This window comes from Paramisgurnus dabryanus, chromosome 3, assembly GCF_030506205.2.
Source record: "Paramisgurnus dabryanus chromosome 3, PD_genome_1.1, whole genome shotgun sequence".
NCBI lineage: Eukaryota > Metazoa > Chordata > Actinopteri > Cypriniformes > Cobitidae > Paramisgurnus > Paramisgurnus dabryanus.
In genome coordinates, this window is record NC_133339.1 from 10494130 (window position 1) to 10508806 (window position 14677).

Genomic DNA, 14677 nt, shown 5'->3' on the forward strand with positions numbered 1-14677 from the left:
TTGTCACACTTGAACACATATTTTGCCATTTCTATCACTAGAAACAGGGTGCAAAAGGTCATAAATTACTTAATTTTGCACGTTTTCTATGCAAAAACTGTAGTAACATAAAAACTTGGTGAACATAAAAAATTAAAAGCCCATATGTCATGAACCTTTTATTGTGGTTTTAACAGTGTTTACTGCTGTTTTTTACTGTATGTTTATGAAAGGTTATAATGTTAATGTTACTGTGTGCTGAGTCTAATGTCCTTATAGATCAGTTGTGTCCCTTTAATACACACTGCTATCACTTTTGTGTTTGTGTTTAATCGATTGTCCTTATAAATCAGTTGTGTCCCTTTAATACACACTGCTATCACTTTTGTGTTTGTGTTTAATCGATTGTCCTTATAAATCAGTTGTGTCCCTTTAATACACACTGCCATCACTTTTGTGTTTGTGTTTAATCGATTGTCCTTATAAATCAGTTGTGTCCCTTTAATACACACTGCCATCACTTTTGTGTTTGTGTTTAATCGATTGTCCTTATAACTCAATTGTGTCCCTTTAATACACACTGCCATCACTTTTGTGTTTGTGTTTAATCTATTGTCCTTATAACTCAGTTGTGTCCCTTTAATACACACTGCCATCACTTTTGTGTTTGTGTTTAATCATTTGTCCTTATAAATCAGTTGTGTCCCTTTAATACACACTGCCATCACTTTTGTGTTTGTGTTTAATCTATTGTCCTTATAAATCAGTTGTGTCCCTTTAATACACACTGCCATCACTTTTGTGTTTGTGTTTAATCGATTGTCCTTATAAATCAGTTGTGTCCCTTTAATACACACTGCCATCACTTTTGTGTTTGTGTTTAATCGATTGTCCTTATAACTCAGTTGTGTCCCTTTAATACACACTGCCATCACTTTTGTGTTTGTGTTTAATCTATTGTCCTTATAACTCAGTTGTGTCCCTTTAATACACACTGCCATCACTTTTGTGTTTGTGTTTAATCATTTGTCCTTATAAATCAGTTGTGTCCCTTTAATGCACACTCCCATCACTTTTGTGTTTGTGTTTAACCATTTGTCCTTGTAAATCAGTTGTGTCCCTTTAATGCACACTGCCATCACTTTTGTGTTTGTGTTAAGCTATGTCCCATTAATTCACGTTGGACCCTGTAATACACTTTAAAGTCATGTGTGTGTGTGTTCATAATCACTGTCCTCATAATAACGTTTGTCATGGGTGGGGCTTCCATCTAATTATCAAATGTCCTCATAAATGCGTATTTTGTCTGGTTGCTATATTATACATTGTGTTGTGTGTAAACAAACTTTGAAGTGAAATCTGTGTTGTATGGCTCAAAATAAAATTTTTGATATCCTCCACATCACTGTAGAGCAAGTGGAAAGGGGTGTCCCCCTAATTCAGCAAAAAACTGGTTTGGGCTGAAGTGTCCTTGTAAATCACAAAAACCAGTATGTGTGTGTGTGTGTGTGTGTGTGTGTGTGTGTGTGCGTGTGCGTGCATATGCGCGTGTGTGTGCGTGTTTCATAGGATGCTTTTACACATGTGCTGTGTGTTTGATTCTTGTCTCGCGAGATCTGGTGACAGAGTGCTCCTTCAATCTATAAAACGTCCCATTTTTGATTGATGGATTTAATGCTTTTAAGTTCAACAAAGAGTTTCAAACAGAAGAAGCGAATGTTCATTTGGTTAATTGGTCAAAAAATTCAATATTTTTTGACTGTTTCATTGATTCCCAATACAGAGATTTTCTTTCAAGTGGTTGATCTCCGTAACCTCTTCTGTCCTCTGAACCTCCACTCCCACTCTTTCATCGACGGTATTGTCAATCAGCATTTATTTCGGAGACATCGATGTGCTTAATTATGATAAAAACTATACATTAACATTTCTACATACAGTAAATTACACTTAGGTATTCATTATTATTCCGTATGTGTGTTGTCTGGAATCAAACCCATGACCTTTTGCGCTGCTAAAGCAATGCACTACCAACTAAGCTACATACACACTAAATTATATCACCACATCACATATGCATCTTTTCATTGTACACATCCTACTTGCAAAAAAAGCTATTTTATAACCCTTCACCCCTCCCCCTTGTCCCTTGAAACAAAGTGACAAAAAATATTTCCCTAAGAAATAGGACACCACTACTACCCCTTTATACATCATCATTCATCGTCGTTAGCTCATACGTTAAAGAAAACGCACCAATGTTAATCACAAACTTCCAAGCTGCCGTAGATTGCTGTAGTGCTCCGTTGCGTGGGCTACCACAATTTTTTTGCATTTTTCTTCAAAATCATCTTTAGTATGATACATTTTTGGTTCACGTATTCAGGCACATAACAACTACAAAACAATGCGTTATCAAACGTGTGGTAAAAGACAACCAAATTCCCCGCCACTGCACTTGTATTTTTGCTGTCAAGTCACCGGGTATCAATAAAATATGATGTGGGACTGCTGTGCAGTCAATAACGAGCGTACTTTTGTCATTAAAATCAATAATAATGCAAAATACTTACATTTATGAGTCTCTCGACTCGCTTTGGCAGCTATGTTGCCGCTGTAGACGGTAAACTTTCACATACCCATTTGTTTGAAGTGAGGTCCTAACAAAATCTTCATTTGAAGGGCTATCTAGCACTTCCTCCTATCTACACCAAAAGAAAATCGGGGAGCCCTACCCCTAAACACGAAAAACGAAGGGGAAGGTGAAAGTGAAGGGGTATGAAATTATGCCCCGTTTACACTAAGGAAAGACGCAGATATTGTATTTCCCTGTGGTTTGGCCTCTCATTTACATGAAAAAAACTGTTTTATCACCGAAGTGATAATTTCGAAAACCTCCAGCCAAAGTGAAGATTTCTGATAACTCGGAGAAACAGGGTTTTAGGTTCTGAAACGTCACATTATGCGCCAGAAAGTGCTTAACGTCATGTGAACAGGAAGTCGCTCGTGTTATTCATTGGTGTCGACTTGAGGATTTTGATTGGCTTGCATGGCTTTATTCCTCTCCCTACACTGCAGGTTTGGCATAGTTATTATTGGCACTCGACAGCGTATTTATGCGAGTTGATGTAAATTACGTTTTTTGAAAACGATGTTGTGTCCACGTTGTTATTATTAAAAACGGAGGCATTTTGTTTCTCTAAATACCCGGCTATGTGTAAATGTGGCCTTACTGTCAGAGCTGTAGGTCTAGGCAAACCAGGTTGGTCGCCTAAGATGCCACCAGCTGCAGGGGGCGCCAAAGAGTGAATATACATATTTAATGCTGATTCACTTGAGTCTTGAAACTATTTTTAACTGTCTTGTTGATTTAAGTGCATTTAAAAATGTAGTGTTACATGATCACATCATATTTTTTTTACATTTTTTATGTTATATTTGGGCATCAAAATGGCTTGAAACTGCTCTGCTTAGTGCTTACTGTGAGCTCACTGATAAACTTTCATTTTCAATAAAATTTGCACCACAAGTCTGGATCTAAATCATGATGTGCTAATGGATGATGACTTCTATAGATGCTCTGTGATGTCTGAATAAATGTAAAGTGTTTTTCCTGGATGGTGATGCTGTAAATGTAGTCTCGCGTAGCCAGACCTTAAATACTGAAGGTCTGGTGTTTTCGCTGCTTTTTCTGGACAAAGCCCACACACGAGCTGTTTGACCAACATTTCAAACAACCAATCACAGTTGGTTTCGCTTAGCATCACGTTTCGGACTCCCCACAATAACGAGCTGGCTGGCAACAAGTCAGTTATTGAAATAACCAGCCAACCGAATAGCATCTAAATAAACAACATTACTCACCATAGAACCACGTTGTGCACTTCATCAACAGCCACACCAATGAGACGCTCCCGTTAAATGTTTGTTTGAAGCATATCTCTTCACTTTTTAACTTTTTTACAAGCAATTCAGGAGATCCAAACTTTTTGACTCCACTAACTGTCTCAAGCAAAACTCTTGGATGTCTTTTAGAGAGTCTATGCCGCAAACTTTGCATATTTTTGAGAATCCAATGTTTAGCTGATCATGATAACTGCTCATTATTATCCACGTGAACACGACTGATTTTCTTCCCCAATGAAACGAGCTTTGTTTTCCAGGGACCTAAATCTAAACCTGGAAATCCGGTTTATTTCAACCAATCAAAGATGATTTCGACTAGAGATCGACCGATATATCTGTTTTCCGATATTTTCCCCGATATTTGAGCATTTTCCAATGATCGGATATCTGTTTTGTAATATCGGATTGACCGATAAACAAGAAAATTGCGCGCTGGACGCATCTGAGGAGAGGAGCTCACAGCAGCAGCAGCGTGCACAGCAAATATGACGGCGGAGTGACGCGACTTCATTAAAAGGACTTTGAGTATACTTACTTTGCATATGAGGCATTTATAGCACAGCTTATTTGTGCATTAATGTATGTTATGTTAAATAAGTTGATATATTAAAAGCAATGTATGCAGCTTGTCCAAGAATAGAGACGAACTCACAGAGTCACGCTGGCTGATCCATCAAATCCGGTCCCAATAACGACGTAGCTTTGCATGAATAAAACAGCCATGAATTAATGCTTTGTGGAATTAAAAACGCTAAATTAAATTCGTTTTTCTGTTATTTATGCTTATCATTAGCATCGTAAAATCACGTTCATATTGCTGATCACTTACCGGAGGCTAAAGCACATCTACCACTTTTAACAAGATTTACCCTATTAACATTTACCAGATAAACATTATTTTGCTAAAATATCTAAATAAATGTCTGTGGATATTAATTAATTATTTATTACCTCCGCAAGCGGTCACAGTTTAATACAGTTAATGCGCGAGTAAATGCATAGATAAACAGCGCTGTCTACAGCCATTTCATAAGCTAAAACAACTAAATATTAATGATTCTGAAATCAAATAATGTTACCAGTTAAGAAATTTGATGATATATAAGCCGTTTTGTTTGTTTCTTTCCTGAATGTACTATTCCAGTCAGTGATATTATTTGTAAAATCTCTTTGCTAACTACTGGTTGGATTGCTGAAGGCTCAGGTTGCTGGTCAAAACAACGATATCCCAAAAAAGGCACTTAATCCACCTGTTTTACTCTATAAACTATGTATAACAAGCAGCCAACTCCGCTATACTTTTCTCTCTCTCCCGCTCTGTTACCTGAAAACCGCAGCGCGAACTTTGGATCAGTCCATTTCTGACGAAATGATAGGGGTGTTTGGAATAGTCCATGTATTGGGAATATAGTTTCTACATTATTCATTAAATTAATATTATTCTTTACTCTTTCAGACCCCTCTATTTATGACTTTGTATGCAAAGAGGGAGTGATTGTGATGATGATTATTATTATAAGGGTTTGTTCAGTTCAGTAGTGTAGTAATTATTATGTCAAAAACAGAAGTATAACAGTAAATAAAAATCGGTTCAGCATATCGGTTATCGGGCACATAAGCCTCCAAATATTTGTTATCGGCATCGGTTTGAAAAAATGAGTATCGGTCGATCTCTAATTTCGACATTCCCACAGGGTTTTCAGAAAAGTGCACGAAAAACATCAGATCCAACAATCTGTGGGTGTGACGTCTAAGGCTGAGACTACTGTACTGTATATGACAGCCTAAATCTTAAAGGACCATAGCCGAAATCATTGTAAAGATCAGAGAAAGGGTAACAAACTTTAATGGAAAAATATTGTTTTGGTTTATAAAAGTGTGCACCAAAACAGCCCTTAAACATTGAGTTGGATTTTAAGTGGACTCGAATGGTCTTTTAAATCTTGCAAAAGGCTATTTTAACAAGGTCATGAAGATTTGATAGCACATGAGGAGCTAAGATGTAGCAAAGCTCTCAAATCGAGCGTCAGTCGGTGTGATGCGAAGAAACGCTTGACTGAGCTCTTGTTTTTAATAAAATACAATCATTAAATATTAACTTTCATCAGAGAGAGAGAGAGAGAGAGAGAGCAATGAAGACAGCAAATAATCTCATGTGCTGTTCTCATTATGGGTTTCTTAATGCAATTTGATCTGTGGCTCAACTGGCTCGTCTTTGATTTCAGATGGAGACACTGAGATTTCATTGTCCATTGGTTACTTTAGACACCATGAATCACTTAAAGACATGAAATCTGTTTCATTTCATGGATAAACGTTTGCCTTATTGACTTAAATTCCGATCAGCTTGATTTATTAAGAAATACGGTTGCATAATTGAAAAGAATAAAGACAAACTGAATTATTTCTTCCAGAGAGCATGGGATTATTTGTTTAGACTTTCTGTCTGTCAATCCATCTGTGTCTGACCGCTATTCAGTGATGCACATAACAGAAAAGATGTGATTCCGGTCTTTGGTCATCTGGCTCGGGTCAGGGGCGCCATTACCATCCTATTAGATGCTTAAAGGATCCACCTGCATCTCTGATCAACCTCAGTGTCCTCTAACCCAGCAGGGCTCAAATTTGTGTTAAAAGCGTGCGCGTGTGTGCCAAGATGATAGTTTGACCTCTAAAACCTCCAGTGTGGTCGAGCAGAACCTCTACCCCCCATTAATACTTAATGCAGAATCCCGTCCTGTCGTCTGTCTTAAAACACCGTTTACCAGCCGCTGGCTGAGGTGACTTCTCAATAACTGTCAGATGTAAGGCTGCGCTGTGAGTAATGCGGGACATAAAGGGTATTTATCCGTAAAGAATTGTGTTCCTTAGGCCATCAAATACCCGCAATGTCCGGTGTGATGGATTTGGGTTGAAAAGCTACAAGGTTTAAAACCACATCAGCATTCAAGATTGACACATAACTATAAAATAAAGACTCGACACTTGTTTTTCTTGTGATGGTCATTCTGTGCGTTTCTTCGCAGGGCATTATGGGAAAGAAAACTTCCGCAGCGGTCAAGACATGCACAACTTCATCTCCTCCGGCTTTGTGACGCTCGGCAGGGGCCATCTGAAAGGTAATCGCCCGTTTCTTAACCCTTATGAATCCCAAAGGGACTTTTTTATCTTCTCACTGCATCATGCCGAAGGCATTTAAGGAGAGTTGTGTCACTGTGAGCATGTTAAATTTACGATAGGAATATGAACTGCTTTTGCTTTAGAGTCATTTCAACACTATCTCAAGGCAATTCGTACGTATTTTATGAGGTGGCTAATTCGTATGACCACATTCATAAAAAAATTACGGTTTGCCTTGACGCCTGTGACATTGGGGTTATGGGTGGGGTTTCGTTATTGTTTTTTATGATAATCGTACGTTTTGCATGATTAACTTTGTGCTGATTCATACGAATTAGTCAAGTCATCAAATATTTATGAGTTCTCGTGAGATCAGGCTGGTCATTTAGTTGGAAAGGAAAAGATGAAATGTACCCAAATGTCTTTTAGATGTTCTTTATTTGTCACAAGCGTCCTGTTGATGACATTGAGATGTTGACAGTGCAGTAATGATGCTTTGTAAAGCTCATTTTGTCTAAAAGAAACTCATATCTGTCCCTTATAGTTGAATCACTCCTGCCCACGTACTGCAACATAATGGGTACAGCACTGGCTGATTGTTAACATTACAACATCAATATCCACCAGATTGTCAATTTTTTTCACATTTTTAAGGAGTAAAATGTTTAAAAACCTTCAGATAAATGAGAAATATCAGTGACATTAGCGCCCACGCCCGTGACACTCATTACATTACATGAGATGTGTTTGGCAAAAATTATTTTCGACAGAAGTTTTGAAGGACCCCCAAATATGATGAACCTTACTGCATGGGAGGGACCTTCATGCTAAACTACAGGCTATTCCACCGAATTAGTGCCATTTTCATGTTGTAACTCGTCAAGTTGATTTTTAAATCTTTATTTAAAGGATAACATCACCGTTTTTCAATATTTTACTATGTTCTTACTTCAACTTAGACAAATGAATACATAACTCTCTTTTTTCAGTGTGTGCACTTTTAATCTTTGTACAGCGCTTCGTAAATGTGTTAGCATTTAGCCTAGCCCCATTCATTCCTTAGGATCCAAACAAAAGTTTGATTTTGTGCCACCATACTTACTCGTGTAACTACTCATGTAACAGTCTTTAAATAGGGAAAACATGGAAGTGTTTGGTGGCTTCTAAATTCATCCCTGTTTGGATCCTAAGGAATGAAAGGTGCTAGGCTAAATGCTAACACATTCACAACGCGCTGTATAGTGATGTAGTACTTGAGTCCGGTCTCTCGAGACCGATTTCTGCTTTCTCTGACTCGTCTTGGACTTGTTCCTTCAAAGACTCGGTCTTGACTCGCTCTCGGACCACAGTGAGAGGAGAAGGACTCGTAATTTTAGACTGAGTCCTTGAGACCAGCGCATTTTTATGTTCATATAAAAAAAACACACAACACATAGCAATGATATTAAAATGCAATGTTGACGAGCATTATTTGAAAATGACATCCCATGGTGCAATGCAAAGATACTGCCATCAGAGCCGTTTATCTCTAGAAAAATAGGCAGAAGATGATGCATGTGGTTGGGATTTTTTCATGATATTTAAAGCATAGTCCATATTAAGATGTTAAGACTGCTCCTCTAAACACTTCCCAATCTAGCTTAGTCTGTAGGCCTAACTGTTGATTATATGCTGGGATGATATTAAATCATGAATATGAAAACTGATATGTTTTTATGGTCTTGGTCTCGACTCGGACTTGCTTTCTCAAAGACTCTGTCTTGACTCGGACTCGACTCTATTTGAAAACCAATGGTCTCGGTCTTGACTCGGTCTCGAACCTTCAAAGGCTCAGTCTTGATTCGGACTCGGCATAGGCGGTCTCGTCCCCATCACTAGCGCTGTACAAAGATTAAAGGTGCAGTGTGTACATTTTAGCGGCATCTAGTGGTGAGGGCACGAATTGCAACCAATGGCTTAGTCCACTGCTCACCCCTCGCTTTTGAAACACATAGAGAAGCTACGGTAGCCGCCACCAGACAAACATGTCATCGTCGGAGACAACTTAGTAAAAAAAATTGTCCGTTAAGGGCTCTTGTAGAAAAATGGCGGCACAAAATGGTGACTTCTATGTAAGGGGACCCTCAGTGTATGTAGATAAAAAGGTCTCGTTCTAAGGCAATAAACACATACCGGTTCATTATGAAAGGTCTTTATACACCCCTGATAATATAGTTTTGTATATCATTTTGCATTTCCGTCAAGAGATCCTTCTAGAAATTACACACTGCACCTTTAAGTGTACACATAGAAAAAAATATAGGTATGTATTAATTCATCTAAGTTCAGGTAAAAACATACTGTAGTAAAATATTGGAATATGGTGGTGTTTTCCTTTAACACAACACACATATTTTACTTTTCAAAATAAGTATTGGTCATTATCAAGTAACTAGTTTATTTTTTTTAATGGTTTCTTAGTAGAGGATGGAGACATTTTGGTAACAGGACTGAGTTTTTAGCATATAGCAAATACATGAAAATAGCTGCATTAAGTATGTGCTAACAGCATGAAGACACTGAGCAAATTCTAATGGCTTACCATTTTTTTATTTTAAAATAAACCGATAACAATGAAAATAAATAATATAGATAACAGGACTGAACATTAAGATTTTACATTCACAGTCATAGAATCAATGTCATAAAATATACAGAAAATAAAATTAGAAAAGTAACTTTTGTTCCTCACATGGCCTTTAGAAGATCCAGATGATGTCACTTCCTCTTGAAAATGTGAAATATTCCTAGATTTGTGAAATTCTGGGGACAAGACTAAAATATGCATTTTATCCTAAATATTATTACTTTTTCAATGCTATAAACATTTAAAGTAAAGACAGGATATGGACAAAAATGCAAAAAAAATAAAGTTCTGAAGAATTTTATGCTTTATATGTTAAAAATGTAAAAAACTACATTATAACTGGCAGCTATTTGCCAGTAACTTACTGTAGATTTAAATATATGTTATTTACTGCCAACAGTTTGTTCAAAGTTAATGAACATTAAACATTAACAAGTCACTAACAGAACTAAAAAACAGCCTTATGCAAAGCATTCTGGGAACCAGAAATCCTCATCAACCTTTTACTGTTTTTATCCTTCAGATTTTCTTTCCCAAATTGCTTTGCATGATGCTGTTATTTTAGTTTTATCCTGTAATAAAGACTTGTTAATATTTAATGTTCATTTAACTTTGAACAAAATGTTGCCAGTAAATAACATAAATTTAAATCTACAGTAAGTTACTGGCAAATAGCTCTACATTTTTATTAATGTTTTAAATTATATTGTTTAAATTTGGTGTTAGATTGACATGCAGGACACTTTCGGTGGAATGGTCCAAATATTAATTTATAATTTTTTTATAAAAAATTAAAACTCTTTTAGATTAATAGTAATTTTGATATTATAAAGACAGCATTATGTTAGACAGATAATTGGCAATATAGTAGATTTTAAAACTTTTGCTTAGTCTTTTTTCTTTGAAATTTTGTTTACCGATCTCATATGTAAATGTAAAGAGGATAAAGTTAAACATGTGCTTCACTTTCTTCAGGTGAAAGACTTTAATAAGTTGCTCAAATGATTTTTCTGCTTATTCAACTTTGCTCCCCGCGGGTCATGCAAATTGGCCTTAAGCTCCAAACGGTTTAAATCCACCTGATTAAATTCTCTTTCTAGATTCTCTCCAGAGGTTTCGGACGCCCGTTCTGTCCGACTCACTGTTTTAAAGCCGCTCGCACACATTTTGCATGCGAGCATGAAGAGATGACAGTAACAGTTCACCAGAGATCGTGCCCTTCTAAACTCGCTTTTTCCATGAGGTTGATATTTTGAAGCGTGTTTGCATCGCATTTATATATGCAACATGGGAGAGCAGGAGCTGTCAGGAGCTTTACAAAGGACAAAAACAACACCATAAGCATAGCCATACAAGCCGTGCGCTGTGTTTATCTGAAGCCAACGATAGCTTCATGCATATGCAAATAAACCTGGCTGACGTTATGAAATTTAGTTTCTTTTCTGAGCCTAAATGTCAGTGACACACAACTTTTAGATGGGGTTGCTTGAGATGAAGGAACTTTAATGATGCCTTTCCGTCATATTCGGAGGACGATGACGTTCCTCGGTTTATCTCCTGTTGTGTTTCACCGATGAAAGACAGGCATGTGTATTTTGTGAAGTACTAAATGAATGTGTGTGTTTGTGTCTTTGCAGCTCAACACTCTGTAGATGATCTGGCGTGGCAGGGCGACCTGGACGTGCCGCTATCATACAGTACGTACCTTGCACGTTTCAAGTTTTCTATGCATTTAAATGCAATGCGTTTTTCATTTATCTGTATCTTTAGCTTAAGTGGATTGGTTTAACGTCCATGTTCCCTGTGGCTTCACACTGTATATATGAAGGTTTGAACCTTGTGAACCTTATAAGTTATATAACAGCTGAAATGAGTTTGTTGCTCATTCATGTCTTGCTGTTTTTTGCCAGTACAGCATCTCTGGGTTATTAATGACTGTGCAGAATTCTCCTCTTTGTTACCATGGTGATCCTATTAACCATTGTACCGTGTAATTCCTGAACTATGCTAAACTGAAACGATCTTAAATCTGTCTTTGTCTGAGACCTTGGGATTATTCTATTGACCCAACACTAATTACAGTATTAATTAAACACTATATCTTACAGAAACATTATTAGAGATGTTTGCTAAGGCAAGCATCACTGCAGACATTGCTTTTATGTATATGAACAAATCCTCAACCCAAATTCAAGTTCGTCTTGGATGACTTACGCTTCCAGGCATGCACGTTGTTGGAGGAAAGTGTGCTATTCATTTTTTTAACCATTAAAGGCACAATATATAAGATTTTTGCTAAATATCACCAGCAAAGTGCTATATATATTGTCAGATCCATTCCTATTGACAGTGAAGGTGAAGACTACTATCTTTCACAGCATCATCAAGCTGCAGCCGCTGTTGTTGTTTAGTAAAAATATAGTGGTGAAAATGACATATTGTGCCTTTAAGATTTGTGAAGTTTTATCATTCTGACTGTATTGTACTGCACACAGGCCCGAAGCGTCCCAATGGCCCATCACAGTTTGCCATTGCGCCATGTTTTATTTACCTGAATGCAGTATGCCCATCTGTAACAGCTGTGTGATGAATAACAATAGATTTGGTTTTGTCCCGTAAGCAGAATGTTGATATCAGCAGCTGTGGTGATTTTTTCAAGACTCATACCTGTTAAAACATGGCATTTCGAAGATCAGTGCCAAGTATCGGTCAGATCCACTTAGACATCAGACATTAACGGCTGTCTGTCAATTTAAACAGCAGACAGGTCTGACAGAATGATTGACAGGCTTGGTGTAAAGGTTGTGTCACATTGTCTAACTGTGTGATGTCTTTCACACCAATGATCCATGCGGGATTCGATATGTTGAACAGGCTTAACACATCAAATGTCTAAAAATAAACGCTTTAGTAGTAAATAACTTTTGGCGAGCTCAGATGCAAAAGCCTCTAAACGTCACCTTTTATACGTTCATCAAATACTTTTGCTTTAAATCGTCTTGATCCCGGCCTCAGGACTGTCAGAAATACCGAATAACAGAAATACAGAAATATTTGAATCCATTAAAGCCTGATAAAAAATGTGAATCTACAAGAAAACATATCAGACGCACTTCATTTATTGTTGATACAGCTGCAGTGTAAAATGAATCATTTTCTTTTGGGGAAATGTTTGACTTTGTATTGTATCTCAACATATTTAGGCATATTTAAATAAAGTTAGAGACTTTACTAAGACATCTTTTTTACCAAAGGCATGAGACTTAAAATGACAGTTTGCAGAAAAATTTTAGTTCTATCATCCTTTACTCATACTTTATACTTTCCTACTATGCAGTGGTGGCCAGTGACTTCATTTTCGAGTGCGCCTGATGCGAAGTTCGTCACAACATTTAATTTGACATGACACATGATGCACTTTGTTCACATGATGCAACGAACACATATTTTGACATGACGCCTGATGCACATTGTTAATAATAGTGTAACAAACACATATTTTATCATGACACATGATGCACGTTGTTCACATGATGCAACGAACACATATTTTGACATGACGCATGATCCACATTGTTCACATGATGCAACGGACACATATTTTGACATGACGCATGATGCACATTGTTCACATGATGCAACGGACACATATTTTGACATAACACATGATCCACATTGTTCACATGATGCAACGGACACATATTTTGACATGACGCATGATGCACATTGTTAACAATAATGCAAAGAACACATATTTTATCATGACGCATGATGCAAATTTTTCAGATGATGCAACGAACACATATTTTGACATTACACATGATGCACATTGTTCCTCGAAAGAGAAGTCACCAGCCGCCACTGCTACTATGGAAGTCAATGGTGCCCCAGATCTGCTTATTTACAAATATTCTTCAAAATATCTTCATTTGTGTTCAGCAGAACAAAGAAATGTATACAACTTTGGAACGACTCGATTTCATTTTTCAGTGAACTATCCCTTTAAGTTTTTTAATCTCTCTCTCTCTCTCTCTCTCTCTCTCTCTCCCCCTAGAGAAACCCTGTATTAAATCTTCTGAGCTATGAAAGATTAATCTTCAGAGCAATAGAGTTATCAGTTATGTTTCACTGAAGTATTATTTCTGTCTCAGATGTATCTATAAAAATCCTTGGGACAAATTAAATTAAACATAAATAAGACAGTGGTTGGCATATAGTAAGAATATATGTTTTGAATATAGATAAATGTGTTTAAATGCTGAGTTAGGATTCGTCACAAGGTTTCTTCCTCATCTGTTTACGCATCTTAAGATGTTTTATCACCACTGACGCATTTGTCTGCTCAGGAGGCGATAGTGTGAACAATGTTTTATGAAAGCACTATTCAATTAAATTGAAATGAAATGAACGGCGTAGCTTCTCGGAGATAAAGATTTCATAGCTCAGGATATTTCATGGACTTTTCGGTTGTTTTTCATTTACGTATCAACCGAGTTGATGTTTAGCCAAAAAAAAAAAAAAAAATATTGGGAGATATGAGACAATCGTTAAGACACATTAAGAGTATGGAGCTGTACAATGAATGTCGATTGTAGGTAAAATAATCTACGGAGAGATGTTTCATTTGAGTTCATCGAAATCTTTTCAAGGGGACATTATGCCCATTTTTACAAAATGTAATATAAGTCGCAAGTGTGCCTAGAATGTGTCTGTGACGTTACAGCTCAAAATACCTAACAGATGATTTGTTATAGCATGCCCAAAATGCAAAAAAGTGCTGTTTTCATGCATGTACCTTTAAATGCAAATGAGCTACAGCTCTCCACTCCCTTACCAACAGACATTTAACGTTATCAGTTAAAAATAGATCTGATTTCCGTGAATACAGTCTGGGACAATCGTATATTTAGCCAAATTAGCACTACAATATGCTAACAAACACTTTTAGAAAAGCTTAAAATTTGGGTCAGTCACTAGCTGGGGGCGTGGCTTTATCATATTAACAAAAGAATCAAAACATCATGTCAAATAAGACTGCTTTGGTAA

The 14677-nt window shown here is 37.0% G+C and overlaps 1 protein-coding gene across 1 annotated transcript in view; it reads left to right on the forward strand.

Moving 5' to 3' along the window:
• Positions 1–14677, forward strand: part of LOC135734297 (protein shisa-6) — a 127541-nt gene that overhangs the window by 37938 nt on the left and 74926 nt on the right. The window contains exons 4-5 of the mRNA XM_065253232.2: positions 6912–7004; positions 11269–11328. Of these exons, the coding sequence (XP_065109304.2) occupies positions 6912–7004; positions 11269–11328 (153 nt within the window). The remainder of the gene's footprint in view (positions 1–6911; positions 7005–11268; positions 11329–14677) is intronic.